The sequence below is a fragment of the Arachis hypogaea genome, chromosome 6, assembly GCF_003086295.3.
Source record: "Arachis hypogaea cultivar Tifrunner chromosome 6, arahy.Tifrunner.gnm2.J5K5, whole genome shotgun sequence".
Taxonomy (NCBI): domain Eukaryota; kingdom Viridiplantae; phylum Streptophyta; class Magnoliopsida; order Fabales; family Fabaceae; genus Arachis; species Arachis hypogaea.
Genome location: NC_092041.1, coordinates 2,015,665 through 2,035,030, shown reverse-complemented (window position 1 = coordinate 2,035,030; position 19,366 = coordinate 2,015,665). Strand labels below are relative to the sequence as shown.

At 33.6% G+C, this 19,366-nt stretch overlaps 2 protein-coding genes across 2 annotated transcripts; both read right to left on the bottom strand.

The window, feature by feature from the left end:
• Positions 1 to 6,335: 6,335 nt before the first annotated feature.
• LOC112695274 (uncharacterized) lies at positions 6,336 to 9,031 on the bottom strand. The gene is made up of 4 exons (XM_025747542.3): positions 8,732 to 9,031; positions 7,910 to 8,027; positions 7,577 to 7,808; positions 6,336 to 6,579 (listed from the first exon to the last, which is right to left on the bottom strand). Exons 1-4 carry the CDS (start codon positions 8,881 to 8,883, stop codon positions 6,551 to 6,553), a joined length of 531 nt encoding a protein of 176 aa, XP_025603327.1. The 5' UTR covers positions 8,884 to 9,031; the 3' UTR covers positions 6,336 to 6,550.
• A 3,601-nt stretch (positions 9,032 to 12,632) lies between these two features.
• On the bottom strand, positions 12,633 to 13,879 carry LOC112695273 (uncharacterized). Its single transcript, XM_025747540.3, has 3 exons — positions 13,576 to 13,879; positions 13,438 to 13,482; positions 12,633 to 13,257 (listed from the first exon to the last, which is right to left on the bottom strand). The coding sequence occupies exons 1-3, from the start codon at positions 13,735 to 13,737 to the stop codon at positions 12,793 to 12,795; spliced, it is 672 nt and encodes a 223-aa protein (XP_025603325.1). The 5' UTR covers positions 13,738 to 13,879; the 3' UTR covers positions 12,633 to 12,792.
• Between the last annotated feature and the right edge of the window lie 5,487 nt (positions 13,880 to 19,366).

Here is a 19,366-nt window from a genome sequence, read left to right as displayed (position 1 = left end):
TGACTTGACTTTCATCCTTGTTTCTGTTGTTCACATGGAAGCAACTTAGACATTTTTTTTTTCTTTTTTTAATTTCTGCTAAATTGATTCTCTGTTATTCAAATTACTTAACTTTCAGTGTTCAATGAACTTGACACCATTTTGCAGCTTGAATTTTTGAGCATGTTCGGTTGCCTTGCTAGAATTGCTTTGCTGGTCTTAATAGTTCATTATATGCCTATATTGTTTATGAAAGTAACTGTTATAAAAATTAGCTGTTATAAAATTTTTCTTGAATATTAATATCTTTTAATAATGAATTATTTTTGAATTTATAAATTTAAATAATATTATTGAAAAAAAATAGTAACTACATTAATTTTAATAACTTTAATTAACTAATTAAGTGGGACCACAATAGGGACTAAAGTTAGTTCTTACTAATGGAGAAGAGATGGATGGTTTGAGTTCCTATTTACTGTTTATAATGCAAAAGCGGATGTGAAATTATTTTTTATGACAAGTGGGATATAAATAGGGACTGAGATGAGTTTCCTATTGGAGATGGTCTTAGGAGAATGTAATTATTACCTCAATCTTAATCAAAATACATTTGAATAATTCTCCACATACAAGCGTTTTTCCATACAAGTCTTTACAAGTCATTTATATTCACGCGCTTCGAGCCGTTACTGCACATTCTTCAATGTAGCTTCTTCTTCTTCTTCTTGCTGCATGTTCTTCTTCCTCCTCCTATTTTTTTTCTTCTCTTTCGTTATTATCGTCACCAACACCACCACTTCCTCCTCTTCCTCTTCCTCTTCCTCCTTCTTTTTTCATTGGAATTTCTTCTAGTTATTTTTTCGTTAGTAGTTTATAATTCTGTAGGTGAATAATGTTTCATCGTTGATGGTTTGAATTGAATATTATGTAAAAGTTCTGCATTGGAATAAATATATTTTTTGTATCTGCAGTAAATTTGGGTGTAACACGAAGATATTTGAGTCTAACATTAAGATATTTAGGTGTATTTTAAGAATTTTTTGCTGGTTTTCACAATTTGAGACAAAACGGCACTGTTTGATTCATTAGAAAAGAAAAAAGAAAACAAAATGTAAAATCTAATTCGATTTCCCCTAAGCTCAGCACTCAGCATCAATGTTCTCCTTCTTCTCGAGTTCTCTTCCTCTCTCACTCCCTCATCAAAAGAAAAATCCATCACTTGCTCTGTCTAGCTAGTAGCTACCCCTGTGTAACCGCTGCGTCGCTGTTGCAACTTCTTGAAGCCGTTGTCCCTAGTCCCTATTGTGTTTGTCTTCTGTATTGCTCGAAACCGCCGTCCGCATTGCAACTCGTTTTGTGTCGTGCCTCACTCATGTAGCCTCTGTTTCGCCATGGTGGCTTTGTTCCACCGCGCTCCAGCCCTTCTCTGCTCTAGTTCTGTCATGCTTCACCCTCCTTTGTTGTAGTTTCGTCACGCTCCATCCTCTGCTACTCCAGTTTTGCTGCGCTCCACTCTCCTCGGCTCTAGTTCTGTGGCGGTCCAGGCCACCTCTTCTTCAGTTCTGCCGAGTCTAGCCTTTGGTTGTGCTCCCTCACCTCTGTGTTCTAGAAGGTATTATTACTGTTGTTTTAATTGGTTTAGTATTGTTAATCTGTGTTTTTTCTTCTTCAATTATTGTTGTTATTACTGTGGTTTAAGATTGTTGATCATATTCTTGATTCTGTTATGCTGTTGTTGTTTTGTTGTCTTTAATTTTTTCTAAAACTGTGATTTCTTGTTCTTGAACTTGTTAAGTTGATAATTTACTAAATTGTTAGTCTGCTATGTTTTAATTTGCTAAATTGTTTGGTTCCTATAATTTTCTAATCCTGTGATTTATATTTTATTATAAAACGATTATTCCGATTGAATAACGATTGAATCAATGAACCAATAGTTAAAGTGGTTTGATGATCGGTTCAGTTTTTATAATTTTGATTTTTCTATATATTTTTTTGAGTATATACAATAGTTCTGAAAACCAGATCAGACTGATTGGTCGGACCGTGAACCGATGGTATTATCCCGTTCGGTCCTCCAAAAGAAATCGCCAATGAAAAAACCATGCTAAAACTGTTGAACCGAATGGTTCTCAATCGGTTGAACCGAGCCGATACCCATCTTAAATGACACCGTTTTGATATTTAATTTAAAAAACAAGGAAAAAGGTTTGCCATTCTGAGTTTCAGTCTTTCACTCTCTTCTCCCTCAAGCAGCTCTTCCAAATTCCAAAGGTCTTCCATCGCGCCTCCGTTCGTCTCATCCTAGCCGCCCGTCGCGCCGCCCTCCTGTCTAACCCGGTCGTTCGCTAATCCTCTTGGTTCGCCGTGGTCGAAGATCCTCCCTTAGTTCGCCAACGTGAGCATCTCCAGGTCTTGCTCCGCAGCTCTTGCCCGTCGTCCGTCCGTGGTGTGCGTTGGATTCATTGCATTTATATTCGATGAGTAGTGCTCAAATGGGGCTAATGGACAATTATTGATTTATTGGTGCCTAGCTACTTGTTAGAGATTATTATCATACAATATAGGAGTACTTTGCATGGAGGTTTGGTATAGCATGAAGTTTTGGTGGGTCTATTTATGGAAGCTTAGGTGGTTCTGGAAAATGGAATTATTGTGATGGTGTGCTTGGACATGTTATCATGCAGCAGGTGCCTCTCTAGTCTGGGATTATTATTTCTTTATTTTTGGTTGTGGTGCTTTCTTTGCATTTTGGGTGTTATGCTTAGAGGTGGCAGGAGTACCCAAACCCGCGGGAGGTCGGGGCGGGTTAAAACTCGACCCAGAGTGGGGCGGGTTAAAACTCGACCCAGAGTGGGGCGGGTTTTGGTCGGGGCAGGTGGCTGAGTGGGGCGAGGCGGGGTTGGGGTCAGGGTAAACATGCCCTTATCCGCCCCAGAGTGCATAGTATATATACATAATTACAATTTTAGGGTTTTTCTTTCCTAGTTCTCACAGCCGCAACCCTAATAGCTTCACTCTTTCAGGTTTAAGCTCCCAACCCTAACAGAGAAGAGGTCACCTCTTCCTCTTCAGCCGCAACCCTCTTCCTCTCGTGGAAGTTGCAAATGCGCCTATTGAGATACTTCAAAAATTTCGTAAACTTTTATACATTGTATTGTCTTTGTATGTTGAGCTTCGTCAATCTAAAATGCATGCATGTTTGTTTTATTTTTCAGCTTTTGTTATGTTCCTTGTCCCCATACAAGTGAAGTTCTTACTCAAATATTGATGAAAATATTGTTAGAATGGAACGTTGATAGAAAACTGCCTACTGTTACATTGGATAATTGTTCCACCAATGATGTTATGATAGATGAACTGTTGGGGCGTCTAGATTCTTCATTCTTGATGTTGGGGGTAAATTGTTGCATATGCGTTGTTGTACTCATATATTAAATTTGATTGTCAAGGATGGTTTGAGTATAGTGAAGTATTGAAAAGATTCGTAGTAGTGTATTGTATTGGACTACAACGCAGAAAAAGAACGAAACTTTTGTGAGTTGGTGTGCTAAAACAGCGATTCCATTTACTAAGAAATTGGTTCTTGATTGTCTGACTAGGTGGAACTCAACTTATTTGATATTAGAAACTGCATTGTTATATAGATCTGTCTTTCCTAGGTTAAGGCAGAAAGAACCCCAATATAAAACTGTGCCAAGTAATGAGGAGTGGGAACTTGCCAAGGAAATATGTGATAGATTGAAGTTGTTTTATGATGTTACTCAGCTGTTTTCTTGTTATAAATTTCCGACGGCCAATCTTTACTTTGGTTTGTAAAATAAAAGTCTCATTGGATGAATGGCAACTTTTTAGTAATTCTTTAATTGCTAATATGGCATCTAGCATGAAGAAGAAATTTGAGAAGTATTGGGATGAAGATTCATAGCATTATGGGTGTTGCTGCTGTTTTAGATCCTAGGTACAAGATGGTTGGAGTTGAGTTTCAATTTGAAAAAATGTATCCAGATCCAATAGAATATTCCAAGCAAGTTGATAGAATTCATCAATTGTGTAATGAGTTGGTTAATGAATACAATCAAAAAATGAGTTATAAAGTGTCACATGTTGGTACAAATGAAGTTGATAAAAGTGGAAATACAAGCATATTTGGGGTGATGATTATATGGTGTATCTTAAAAGAAGAAAAATGACAAGGGATTCATGTGTAAATGTTGAGTTTGATCATTATCTTGAGGAGGAAATTCATCCTCTAAATGATCCTAACTTTAATGTTTTGAAATGGTGGAAGAACAATCAAATGAAATTTAAAGTTTTGGCAAAAATAACCAAGGATATATATGCCATTCTAGTATCCACTGTTGCTTCTGAATCTGCTTTTAGTACAAGTGGTCGTGTAATCTCTCCTCATCGCGGAAAGATCAAAGAAAGCATAATTGAAGTTTTAATGTGTGGCCAAAGTTGGTTGTGGGCAGCTTTAGGGAATAAAGGTTCATTTATGTTAATTTTTTACATCATAGTAATTAATATATTAATTGCTATCTCTTTTGATTTTTAGGTTTGAATCTTGATCTTCAAAACTTTAATGATGATGAAGATGTGGAAAGTGATCAAGAATAAGGATTGAAGACTTTTTTATATTTTAATAATGTAATTTCTTTATGTTTGTATTTTAATTTAGTCTTTTGACATTTTATGAACTCTTTTTTAATTTGAAGTTATTTGACATTGTATGAATTTTATGTTTGTATTTTAATTCAGTTATGAATTTTAAGTTTGTATCTTGATTTATATATGAATGTGTAAACTTTAAAATGTCATTTACTTTTTATAGGGGCGGATAGGGGTGGGGCGAATATCCGTAGAGGCGGATTAGGGTAGAGTAGCCTACTACCCGCAGGTAGAAGCGGGACGGGTAATAGTAGGGTACAAGGACGGCGGGGCAGGGTCGGGTAGGGCAAAAACCCGCCCCTACCCGCCCCATGGCCATCCCTAATTATGCTTGTGTGATTGTGTTTATGTTTTCTTTTTGTGTATTTGTTATGGTTTTTGCTGTAAATTACTTATTAAGCTTAATGACAATGTCAAAAAATCTTTAATTGATCAAAAGTCATTCATCGAACTTTATTCTTTTTGTAGGTTTGAGGTTGTAACTTAACAACTAAATTTTGTTCGGAAATATCCTATTTTTGTTATAAACATCTTATTTTATTTTAATCTTTTGATCAAACTTTATTTCTTTCAAATATACTTTTTTTTTTCATTGTCATCTTTTTCTAGACCATGATAATAATTGTAGTTGTAAATTTAAGAGTGCATCAAAAGAAATATATAATAATAGATAAAAAAAATTATTTTCATCAAAGAACAGAAATAAAAAATAAAATATTTGAGATAAAAATAAAATAGTTTAAATATTAAATTTATAATTAAGATTTAACTCAAATATTAAGAATTAAATAATATTTTATTTTTTAATAATATAAAGTAAAACTTTAAGAATCTAAGTTAAACCTTATCATGAATAAAATCCAAATGATTTCGGAGAAATTCCTTTCACTGGTTGCATGGACAAGAAGGATTCATTATTCAATACAAAGATATGCTTCATGCTTGTACAATATGTTTGGTGAAATTAATTTAATTAAAGAGAAAAAAAAAAGCTTTATGCTTGCAATCTCAATTTTTAAATATTCAATTTAATATGGATTACTGGTGGCGTGTTCTGTACATTTAAATTCTCACCCAAGTAACCCGTGTGTGTAAAGTGTGTACATATATATACGACCAACAAAAATAAATAAAGAACTGATATATGGAATAAAATTATTAAAAATTCTCTTGGTGAATTTTGTTTGATTTGCCTCTACTGCTATTATTGCTGATCTTTGTTTACAAAGAGGGCAGCATGATATAATTCTTAGCCATTGATCCACACATTTTTTATGGAAGAGATGGAAACACGGCAATTGCCTAACTTCTTTGTTTTTGTACTTGTTCAAGCAAATGCAACACTCCTGTCATCACACCAAGTCACCAACCATAACTAATTTGTTACTTTATAGTACAAAATTAATAATAATATAGATGGGAATAGGATTAATAATAACTTATTTTTGATCTATTATCAACATATAAAATATTTTGATAAACATATTTACATTATTAATGTATTGAAATTAAATCTATAAAATTAAAAAAAATAAACACTAAAAAAATTGATTCATTACTTATTAATAATGAATACCAACGTTCAAAAAAAGTTGTTATATATATATATATATATATATATATATACTCAAAATTAAAATGTATGTATTTGTTAGCAATTCCACGAGTAGTTTTAGTAAATATCATTCCAACAAAATCACTTTATTGAACTTAGTTTGAAGAAAATGTCTCCCAAAATTACATGCAATCTTCCTAAAATGTTACTCAACACCCCATCCTGTTCAACAAATCCAATATTTGATAATACAAAGATGGCAAATAAATATCCTTACTCCCGCAAAGGAACTTGCAGATACTGTAAGCTCTCACTTCCATCATTAACATAACTGTGAACTCATCAAGCTTTAATACGGATGGTAAATGCACCTGCAGAATTATTTGAAAAAGCATACCGATTATAAACAAGGAAAATTTTCAGAAACAAACATTAAATATTACTTCCCTATTTTCACATTGAGCAGAGAGATAAATGCTTTGGAACTACATCTTTAAGATGAACCAAAGAAATAAACAAACTGCAATGCCAATAGTTTTCCATAACTAAACAGAACAAAACATGCATTGCTAGCAATGCCAATGACAGCATCAAATATTCCACACAAAAAAATATAAATAAATTTATCCAATGATGTTAATATCTCTGATTAAGTACACCTACAATAGTTTCTCATTTTTGGGGTCTAATGGATTTAGTAACAACAAAGAACCTGCTAATCTTACATGCTTTTTCGATATAAACAAGGAAGGCAAGCTCAAATAAACCTCAATTTTGATGTCCATTGTCAATACACATGACAGATATTTTGAAACAAGGAGAGTACTTATTAAGTAACAATACCCTCATATTCTTAAATATTCTACTAGCGATTAGAAAGATCCAGTAGGCTGTAATGAGTACAATTGGGTTGTAATGAGTATCATTGGACTTGGCCTAATTAATAGAAATAGGTTTGAATATTAGATATAATTAGTAGTATATAAAGGAGTATTAGACTCATTCGCCAGCGACAAACCCTTAAAGGAAACTCAGACCTGTGACGAGTTAGTCTTTTAACTTGTCAGGGTGGGGATACCGTGGGAAACCAAAAAATATAGAGTATTAGAAATTGTAATAGGGGAATGAGGAAAATTGTAAAATGTCTTTTGACATCTCTTCTTTTCTCTGAATTTCTTCTTTTTCTAATAAATTTTCTTCCTTCCTATCCCTAATTCTTCTATACCCTTACATAGGCTACACTTTTTTTAACCATATTCAAACAGATGGAGTGATTTCACATAACAATCTCGCCCCCTATGTCAGATAATCATTACTTGACTTACAAGGTTATCTCTGTATATGTGTGTGAGAGAGAGAAGTACGCACATGTTGGAAGGGTTAATATATCTGCAGAAACTGCACAAAGAATTCCCAAGTTTGAAAGAAATCCCCTAAGGATGCCACACGAGAAATAAAGATGCATCTTCATTGCATGTGTTGCCTTGTTTCCAGCTGTAGGAGAGGTAATATCTTCGGGTGACTTACCACTATCAGCAAATGGATCAATTGACATGCGTGCAAGCCAGCAAAATTTATTATCTTGCAATACAAAGGTACCCTGCATCAATTAAGTAGCAAATCAAATGACAAACCATTCCAATCTAAATTGATATGAAGAGTTGTCTGCGAATTATGAATTTATCTGTGATCATAACACACCCTATGGTTTGTCCTCAAGTTGTCTACATGCTTCTTAAAGAGCTCAAGCCAAAAATCCTTGCAAATGAACTTGATGGCTTCCAGATGATCATTGAATCGTGGCCGCTCCATGGTGTACCTGACCCGAGTTTGTTAAGAACACATGCACATTTCATTAATATTTCAGGATTAACAACTGCAAAGAGACATTGTGTAGAATAGATATAGAAGAAGCACATTGAAATGATTTTAAAGGCCTAATTTTGCATTTCATAGTTATCATGGCGCCATTTAATTTGTTTATGCATCTTCATTTGGAGGCTAACTCTTTGGGGAAGTGGTCCTACTTAAGAAAAGCATAAACAGATTGATAAACCAACTTATGCTCTCCAAAATTAAAAGTGATACATTACTCTCTAAAATATCTATGTTTCTTATATTTGTGCCTTTTGCAAATTGCGATAAACTTTTGCTTTTTGTCTTTTGAATTTAATTTTGATGTACCGTCACATGTGTATCCAATCACATAACGCCACATTAGTAAAAATAACTACCTTTTGTATTGACTGCGTAAATAACCATCCAAGAGAACGGTTGTGATTGCACGATTTTGTATAAAATGTTTTACACTGTCTGTGCATCAAAATTAAACTATTGTTTTTTTACCAAACAAAACAACCATAACTTTTGAAGAGCAGTTTTAAAAAGATGAAAGGGTTCAACAACTTTCTAAGAATCACAACAATACCACACCCACTTGATAACAGATCTGCAGGCACAAATTCTAGTACAGACAAACAATAGTTTTAAGGTAAGGAAATTGAAACCATCAAACTCTTTTACCTTTCAGAGAGCTGGTGACCAACCTGGTATCCAATAGCCTCGATCCTGCGAGCAGCAAGATCATGCTTATTAGGGTAGAATCGGTTGCAATAGCACGAAACCACTTCCGTCAACAGGCTATCCAAACAACTCTCTGAAACTTCTCTAACCATTCTCAGTCTTTAACTCGCAGGAATGGAAGAACCAGAATCACTATGCTCCCTCAATCTAATTGTGCTTTGCTTCCCTAATGGTGAACCTTAAACACAAAGGCGTATGGAAAAGAATTGAGGTTGCAAATATATTACATTAACTGCTAATGTGCCAAGCACAATTAGAGAAGGTCAGATGAAGTAGAGAAAGAATTATGTGACAATTGTTAGAATCATGCTTTCTAATCATCTAACGTGCCAAGAATTAAGCACATAAATCATTTAAGCATTATTATTAATAAAAAAAAAAACACAAATGTATAAAGGTAATATTTCTTTTCCATTATTGATCTATATGGTTTGGAACTTGATTTACTTTTTTCTTTCATTTACATTCTGTGATTGAAAGTTCTATGATCTAGTTCTTTTCATAGTAACATATAGTCTTTGCAATTTTTTTTTTCAGTTACCGTTACAATATAGATGAATCACAATGATGTTCACTAGGGCTGCATTTATTTTTGAAAATAGGACAAGACAAAATAATGAGACACGAAGAACACAGAGATATAAAATTGTATTTTTGTATTTTGTTTGATGATAAACTAAAATAAATTATGAAAATCTAATTTATTCTCATTTTTTTAATTCAAAAAAATTGAGAAGAAAAATATAATAATAATAAATGTAACTATAAAAAATTAACAAGAATAATAAAAGAAAAAATAAAAAATAACTCGTCCTTTATTAATGTGTCTGGGTCTTTCTTACCAAAGCGTCTCTAAACACAATGTGTCTATATCTCTATAGTGTCCTATCTTTATAAACAAACACAACCTAGGAATAGAAGAAGACATAACATAATTTAGAGTTTCTTTAAGCAATTACTTCTAAACAACATGATGAAATTGTGCCACAATTTTTTTTGTCCATTAATCAACTTTTAAGAATTTATGTATATTCTGTTCTAATTTGAAGTAACAGACATGTATTCTATTTTAAATTGCATTAAACACCAAATACAAATTGCATCATCTTATACAACTAAAATTTGGCACAAATGCAATGCAGCAAAGTCTCAATTTTGATTTCCAAACTAGGAATGAACACTAACTAACTTGAACAAAAAAAAATCATGAATTGATTTGTCACAAGGTGAAAAACAAGCAGAACAGCAATCATAAGAGGGCAAGTTTAAAAACCATTCTTTCCGCAAAAGGAAGATTCCAATATACGCACAAGCAGAATATATATAAGAATAATCGCAAAAGATGAATATCCAAGAGAATAAATAAAACAACAAATCATGAATCAAATAAAAGCCCAAGAGTGGGCGGGCGATTGATTTGTTTACGTAGGAGAAAATGTGCGTCGAAACCGTGTCTGAATTGCTACGAAATGCCGGGTCCCAATGGGGCGAGAAAGTGTCTTGTCTTCTCTCTTTGCAGTTACATCGTCTTTTATGTGTGTGCTCTTTGTGAACTATTTATTTTTTTCTTTCTCTCCGTAAAAATTTAGGTGAAGTCGACTTATCGTCAGATGATTTAACTAATTTGACTAAATTTTCATCTAACAACTCTCAGGTATCAACTTCACGTGAAGTCGACTTTACCTGAGTTTTCATCTTTAACAAATTTCAATTCTTCCTTTATTATATTTTTTAAATTATTAAAAATGAACTTAACAAATAATTATTCTATTTAATTTTTATTTTTATGATAAAAATAAAAAATATATGTAAAATAATATTTTATTCACTTATTATAATTTACTAAAATAAAATTATTTATTTATTTTTTCTTAACATTAGTAATTTATTTTACGTATAATATAAAAATAAATAAATATTATATAAATAAAATACATATATAAACTAAACCAATGCCAATATTACATGAATTTCCTTAAATAAATAACGTTAAGTGAATATCTTCGATCATACTTCTATATAATCAAATTCATTAAATTTAAATTACACATTATAATACTAAATCGAAATAAATGTGTTCGAATTAATAGGAAACATCGTAAATCAATATAATTAGTTTTGATTTACATGCAAATTCACCCCATAGTATTATACTATTATGGCATATAAAAATTTGATACTGCTACCCATAGTATTGTGTTCTATAATAAATAGAATGATATAAATTCAAATGACATCTTATAATAATTCGAATAAACTCAATTCGATTTATTAATGGTGTTGTGTTCATAGTAAATCAACATAGGTAAATTCGATTTAGTGTAAATTTTTTTACGTATAAAATTTGAATTCACTTATTTTAAATTATATTTTACCATATTAAATTCAATCCAAAACGAAAAATTTAGAATAATTTTAAAAAATTATACTAAAAGATTCAAATTACGAAAATGAAAGACGACCCAAATTGAATCTATTGATTGGATGGAATTATATTACTGATAGTGTCTATAAAGAGATTAGTGAATAAAATTTAATTTAATTTATTTTTTTAAAGAAATAAAAAATTGTTAATGATATTAAATTGCTTAGAACTCCATTATTAGAATTATTAAAATTTTTAAACTTCAAATAGTAGTTAGAGTATTGATTTAAAAATAGTAATTTGTTAGAACATTAAAATTACAAATACATATTAGATGAGGATAACTAAGTTAATTATATGACCGTTCTTAGCTCGTATCAAAGAAGGAAAGAGTTCATCTTCTGCCCCTTCTCAAGCGCAGCAAGTCCATCTCTACACCAAGAAGATCTCGCTTTCTCCTTGACCTCACTATCTCCTTTGACTCTGAGATTGCAAATTTGAGTTATTGGTGGCAGGGCGCAAATTGGGACTGTGATTTCAGTAAGCATCCATGAACCCAAATAATTCATCATACTATGAATTTTTTGCAAAACAGAAAAATCTCAATAACAGAAGCATTAGGCATCAAATTAACAAGAATAAAAAACAAAATGCAGAGGTTGAACTAAAGAGTAAAAATAGTGATGAATCGCAAATCTAATAAGAACAAAAGAATAAAATTGATTTTTTGTTTTTCAGTGGAATAATAAGTTAAACACCTAGATATTAAGATTGTTTTTCATAGCAACTCAGTAATATTAGAACAATTAAAAAAATTGACATGATCAAAACTTTGCTGTAAGATAACAAAAGATACTATTTGGGCATAAATTAACAAGAACAAAATGCAGAAGTTGAACCAAAGAAAAAAAATGAACTACAAACTTGAAAAGTGGTTATCTTCGTTTGTTTGTTATCCTCCCACGTCGTAGCTGTCGTGGTTGCGTCTCAAGGTTGAAAAGGGGAAGAAGGTGAAGATAGAAGAGAAATTCTGTTTTTTTTTTCTTCAGATCTTGTTTTTCGACCATTTTATTTTAAATTATTTAAATTTTGAAATCTAAAAAAAAATTATTGAATTTTGATATTTGTTAAGTTTATAACAATAGTGTTCGTCTAAAATAAAACAAAGATGTATAAGTCTTTTTATAAAAATAAGTAAAAAATTGTTTTGTCTTTTTAAATAATTATAAGGATATTTTAGTAAAAAATTTAAATACTGATGTGGATAATAAAATTCACATATCATATTTAAATTTGTTCACGTTTTTATTATATATCAATACTTATCATACCTATATAAACACCTAAAATTAAAAATTGAATCTCGGTCAATTTTATTTGAAGTGAAACTACGTGTTTAAATTCCATCAAAATTAAAGAGTTGTTTCCATGACTTAATTTTATGCGGAAAATGAAAAGGAAGCATATGATTAAGATTAGTAGTACTAACTAGTACCGATATGAAAGTGTAATACCTTCCCTAAGCCTATCCACAACTATAACATAGTCACATCCAAATCATTCTTTGTTAAATGGTTACAGTAACTAAGCACTTGCCCTCTTTTAATATGAAGAATTTCCGGAGAAGGTGATAGATTCAGCAGGAAGCAAGCGAAGCAGAGTCCACAGTCGCGGATAAGGCGCATACAGCACCAGAAGGAGCATGAGCGCCGCTCCTCTTACGCCTAGGTACCATCTTCGCCGGTCGCATGCCGTTGCGAAAAGCCTCGGAGATGAGTTCTCTGCCGCCGCAGCACGTTTCGTCGCCGTCACCGCTGCCACTGATCTTCCTTTTTGGCGCAACCTGCAAGTGGTTCGCGAACTGGAGGCGGCTATGGTGAGGATCGGAGGATGAAGGAGGAAAGAGGAATTTGTGGTTGTTGTTGCTGCTGCAGAGTTTCTCCAACGAAGTGACGCAGCACTCTTGCCAGTTGAGCTCGTTGAGATCGGCAATGGCGTCCTCCACCGTAAGAACCGCGAACGCTGAGACGACGCTACTGTGGAGCGTGGAGCGCGATAGGTTCACGAGATCGAGCGAGTTCACCGCGTCCACCAACACCTTCTGTGGAAAAATCACACAGAAGTTTCTCGAAGTTTTCAAGAACAGTTCCAGAATTACAAGAAGCAACGTACACAATAATGTAATCGTGTTCTATCTTCTTTTTTATTTGAACTTAAAAATTAGCCGGTGTGTGAGTGAGTGTGTATGTGTGTGTGTGAGAGAGAGGGAGAGGGAGAGAACCTTGGGAGCGTGGTGTATCTTCTTGAAGCCGTGAATGCGAATGATCTGAAGTAAGAAACAGAGAAGAAAACAGGTCGGAATGAAGATCGATTATGGAGAAATGGAAATCAGATCAAAATTGAAAAGTGAAAGCGAAACCTGATTGAGTTGACACATGGTGAGGTCGAGGGAATGGCGAGAGCGAAGGAAATGGATGTAATCGTCGAGGAGAAGCTTGTCATTCCTCACTGATCGCTTTTTTGTGGAGCTGGCGTTGTTCACCTGAGACTCCATGGCCATCAATGCTGCTTCTTGTGCCATTGAAGAATTGATTCAGAGAAGGAGAATCAGAAGAAGCGGGAATTTGTTTGATGATGAGTTCGTTGCGAATTTGTTATGGCGCGACCGCTCCCTCCTCTCACACTCGCCCTTCCCGTTTTGTAACTGTTCACGTGATGTGTGAGCTCAGTGTATGCTATGCTGAAAATTTATGGGGGCAAATTTAATACGTTTATTATTCATTGAAGGATCAAATAATTGATTTTAAATCCTAATCTATAAAAAAAAATCCTAATCTATCAAAGGATTGACTTCAGGTCTTTTTATTAATCAATAATGTATTATGTTTCTGTCTGGAACCAGGTTCCCAGGTATAGACCGGTCGCAGCTCGGGGAGCATTGGAGGCGTTTTTCTCTTATGTACTGTGCCTTGATTTCTTCCTCGTGAGGGCAGCATGGAGAACCTCCAAAAAGGATTCCGACGCTCAAGTCAATTTACGATCAATAATAATATTTATATTAATAATGCTAATCCGAGCTTTTGTGTTCTGTGTGCCTGTGTTTAAGTAATCTAAGCAGGGCTATTTATGTTTGAAAGATACGTCCGTTACTGATTCGAGATTCCCACTATCTAATCCGAAGTACGTCACGGAATTTTCTCTTAGTACGGTTTTATCTGATTTTGACCTAGTAGTTGATATGCTTGTATGGATACGGGCCAGCCGAGATGTAACATCGGTTCGATTATAAATGGTATGGATCACAGCCCCCTAGTATTTGACTTGCTAATGTCGGAAGAAAATTGAACTTTTGTCTTATGTGACCGACGTTATGCTTGTTTCACTTGCATCCAAGCCCCCAAACTCAACGTGGTGCCGACCTTCTTTATCTTAACGTTTTTCACGTTTAACAAACAAGGCTCATTTATTGGTCTTGGGGTCATGAATGAATGTTTGTAATAAATGCTAGTGGGGTCTATTATCGAGGCAATCATGGGTAGCAAGCTATTTGGTAATGTAAACAGTTTTCGTGATCTAACAATTAGGGATGGATGGTTATCAGTGGCTAAAAGAATGGGGATTGAATTTTGGCCTCCTTTGTTGCTGAAAATCACTTTTGTATTATTACCAAAATTTTAAGAGATATTTTTACTTTTGCCTCCTGTTGAGAAATGAGACTCCCATTTTTGTCTCCTAAAACAGAATTAGAGTAGAGAGGAAGGAGTGACACACTGATATATCCTGGTTTAACTACTAAGTGCAATGTAGTCTACATCTAGGGGTGGCAATGGGTAGGGTAGGGTAGAGTTTGAACTCAACCCTAACCCTACCCGCGGGTTGAGTTTTTAACTAACACTCAACCCTACCCTACCCGCGGGTTGAGAAATACCCAACTCTAACCCTACCCGCGGGTTGACAAAAAGAAACATTATAATGACACAAATATCTCATAAATAACACAAGTATCCTTGGTTCAGTGGCTAGGAACCTTTTGCACGTGCTTAAGGTCCTTGATTCAACTTCCATATGTAACATTTTTAAATATATATATAACATATATTATGGGGGTGCAGGTAGGGCGGGTAAGGTTCAGCTCAACCCGCACCCTACCCGCTCCGTGCCCAACCCTACCCGCAGCGGATCGGGTTGGCAACCCTACCTGACCGAGTTGGGTCGGATGGGGTCCATGCTGCCAGGCCTATCTACATCCAGTTTCCATCACAATTATGATGGAATTTCACTATCCTTTTCACAAGATTACAAACACCAATACTTTCCTAGGATCTACCCAATCCTATCTGAGACAAATCCACATTTTAACCCAATCTGAATTTGACTAGGACTCAACCTAGTTTTCAACAGTAAAGTGCTAACTCAACTTGCAAGGGAATCTCCAAAAACCTCTTATTGACTTTTTCTTACAAATCTTACCATGTTTGCCTTTTTCAATGAGATTCAAATAGATTAAACTGAGAAAAAAATACAACATGTAAACCATGAAGGAGAAGAACTCAACCAGCTTAGGTTGCTATGAGAACCAAACCATGTGCTCTGTTCTACTCTGTTACCTTCAACCCTTGGTCGTTCACCCTTATTATAGAAGAGTGAAGCTTCCATGTTTGAATCAAGTTCAACCCAATGCTGACTTCTTCTCCAATCTTCAAAGCTTGCAACGGCTTGGTCAAAGAAAAGAGAGAGAAGTTCGAATCTGAGACATGCAACTTACATTCTATCTCATCCTTTTTCTTCAAGCTCCATTGATCTTGACCGTTGAGCTTGACTTTGGCCCCAAATTTTGTTTATGAGCGTAGATGAGCTTCTGACCATGTTTGATTCCACTGTCTCCATGGTAGCTTGATTTAAGCTTGAGACTTGGTAGATTTATTCACGATTCCTTGGTGAAGCATAGAAAGGGAAAGAACCCTTTTGACATTCTCAGACCAATAGAGAATAACTTCTTGGTTGTAGTCCTTCTTTTTTGTTAGATTTGGAAACACCCTTTTTGCCTTTTTTCGTACCCTAGCTTCTATAGTTTTCATTTTTTTTTCTTTCTTCTTCTTTGAGTGACGTGATTGAAAAAGAGAGAAGAGAGAGAGAAGAATTTTAGCTTTTGGTGGAAGCTAAGTGAAATTAAAATGAATTGAACTTGGAGTTCAAGTTTCTTAGAGTGTGGGTGTTGGTGACCGAACAGGGCTTAGAAGTGTTTTGGGCCGGGCCATCTTTGATTTTTATTTAGTTTAGAGGCCTATAACAAGATTTGGTTAGCTTGTAGTGAACTAAGATTTGTGTTAGTGTGGGCTTGATGATTTGTTCTTTGGGCTAAGTTGTTTAATCTATTTTCCTCCACACTAAACCAAATACATTACACAAATAATTGATGATTACATAATAATGTTTGTTCATCATTTTCATTTAATTATTGGTTTTTCAAACTCAACAATCTCCCTCTTGATGAGAAACATTATTAAGAAGAATTGAAAAAGATTAGGAAAAAAAACTTTCCTTTAAAGAATGATTCAAAGTAAAACTCCCCCTGTCCTTTGTTCACTAAGCTCCCTTTATATATTTGCTTTGATCAACCTTATTTGAGCAATCCATTCATAAAAATAATGCCAATATTCAAGATCTATTCAAATAGTTTTTATTGTCTTAGGAAACTTGTTTGATCCATAATTTCAACTCGTCTTATCAAACCAATAACCTGGACAGGATCATAAAACAAAGGTAATGTTCAATAAATTCATATCCTAAAACAGAGCATGATTATAACCATTAAGATCACAAAATACCAAATATTAACCAATATGTATAGTCTATGGTGATGATCAAAATCAAAACAAAAATTAATTTCCTTCACAGTCGAAACAGATTGGGTGGATACAGCCGTATTCACCCATTATGTTTCTATCTCAATTCATTTTTCACACACCACTTTCTCCTTCTTTTGTTATCAAGGAGGAAAACCTGTAATAAACACAACAGTAAACATAGCAAAATAGTAAAACATGCATATCAAACAGAGTCAAACAGAGTTATTAAAGTTGTTATAGTCATCCAAAACAGAGTTCAAGAGAAACTAGAAAGCAGTTATCAGAGTTCAGTAAACAGAAGCAACAAAACATCAATCTTCAGTTGGCAGCAGGGAGCAATACTAAGCATTAGATTCCTCTTGCTCAATTTCCAAAACATCTTCATCTTTGTCTGACAATACCTGGTCCTCATCAAGCAAGTCAAGATGCTTCAAAAATACTTCATTCCGATCATAGGATTTCATCAAGGATTTCTCATTTTGTAATGCATTTTTGCGCTATTTTTTGCTTGATCTGACCATTTGTTTGGTCATGAAAGTGAACTCTTGAAGGACATCCTTAACTATCCCAGAAATAAGATTTTTGTGTGAATCACAGGTACCATTTGCTGAGGGAGAGGGAAGGCTTTTATCCTCACTTTTATTTATGGCCGAAGCCTTAGCACTCTTGAGAACTTTGTCTTTAGCCTGTTTTGTTGCACCACCACCTTTGAGAGAAGATACTTTATTTTCTATGGGTTCATTACTTAAATCAATTAAAAAATATTCAAACAGACAAGTTAAAAATATTTCATAAAAAAAAGAGCTATTTTTCTCACTTTTAACACAGTCCCACATATGACGAATTATGAGATAAGCAAATGAAATAAAAATAGTATTCAGAAGGATATAAAGCACTAAACAGTCACAAACTGTCACTCTTTGATAAGATCCGCTTTGAGATATGATGATGTGTGTCAAAATGCGATGCAATTGAGCCTTAACAAGTCCTAGAATTTGTTGGTATAAGTAAAATCTGTTGGCTCTTATCTTAGTCGGTGCTTTTTTTTTTCAGTACGTAGATGTGGGGTAAAGATCTTTTGCTTGCTTTATTGTTTTAGCATGTGTTATTGATGCTTGGTCTCGGTAAGAAGTTAAACGATTAGAAATTTATCACTTGTCGCTTAATACTGATTATTAATTAACTAATTAATTAATTGGATGTTTCTTTAATTGAGGATGAGGATTGAGGAGTATTATGGTTTGTTGAAAAAGAATGTTGTTAATGTGTAGTTATAAACTTCTTTGGTTATTGCGTGCATAATCATGTCATTTTAGTTGTTGTACTTATTTTATTATTCTTTTGTTGTAATTGTATGGATTTAATCGAAGAAGAAAGTGATTGGAATTATCACTGAACTGTAAAATACAAAGCCTACTTATACCTAACTATTATGGTGCTTATATAGGTACTCTAATTGTTAATAACTCTCATAACTAATTAATTAATCTCCATTTCAATGTGATTCTCGTTTCATAAATGAATGAATTGAACATCATTGATATCATATGGTTTATATAATTGTTCATTATTTTGTGTTGATTAAATAATCTACTACCATATTTTTTATATATATTTATTTATTGCTATGATTTATCTGAGAAAATAAGGTTCAAATAATGAAGAGAATGTGAATGGATCAAATGCAAGAAAAGAGAATCCTTTAATTATATGGAAAATGGTCCTAATTTTGTTCGATATGAAATCCCATGATGGGGAAGAAGTCAGTGGGATTATTAAGAATGATGAAGTTGCTGCTGTGAGGTGGATTAGTCGGTTAATCATTAAAATGTTATAATAAGTTCATAAAATTAAATTTTAAGTATTTTTTTATGTCTTTTGTATTTTTTAAGGGATTCTACCCGATATTATATGTAATGGATAAATTATAAATTACATCTTATTTTGATTTGTGTTGTTTGAATTAAAAACATATCTAGTTTATAATGTAAATTTTATGATTTAGATTTTTTGACTTATTTTTTTTTTATAAATTGATTTTGTAATTATCAAAATTTTGAGATATGATTATGCTATAAAAAAAATATAAAAAAATTTTGTAATTATCTATGGTCACAGTTCTAAGATGAGGTGACCATAGATAAACTATGGTCACAGCAAAAAACCGTGACCATAGATAAGGCTATGATCACAGTTTTAAGGAGGGGTGACCATAAATAAGCTATGGCCACGGTGAAAAAACGTGACCATAGATAAGGCTATGATCACAATTTTAAGGTGGAGTGACCATAGAGGCTATGGTTACGGCGAAAAACCGTGACCATAGTTAAGGCTATAGTCACGGTTTTAGGTAGGGTGACC

Excerpts from the sequence above, each read along its gene's own strand:
- LOC112695274 (XM_025747542.3), bottom strand. The coding sequence starts at position 8,883 with ATGGTTAGAGAAGTTTCAGAGAGTTGTTTGGATAGCCTGTTGACGGAA. Across the intron at positions 8,028-8,731 it reads GGTCACCAGCTCTCTGAAAG|GTACACCATGGAGCGGCCAC; the intron begins GTAAAAGAGTTT and ends AACTCGGGTCAG. Across the intron at positions 6,580-7,576 it reads TATATTAACCCTTCCAACAT|GTGCATTTACCATCCGTATT; the intron begins GTGCGTACTTCT and ends ATAATTCTGCAG.
- LOC112695273 (XM_025747540.3), bottom strand. The coding sequence starts at position 13,737 with ATGGCACAAGAAGCAGCATTGATGGCCATGGAGTCTCAGGTGAACAAC. Across the intron at positions 13,483-13,575 it reads CCATGTGTCAACTCAATCAG|ATCATTCGCATTCACGGCTT; the intron begins GTTTCGCTTTCA and ends TTCTTACTTCAG. Across the intron at positions 13,258-13,437 it reads AGATACACCACGCTCCCAAG|AAGGTGTTGGTGGACGCGGT; the intron begins GTTCTCTCCCTC and ends ATTTTTCCACAG.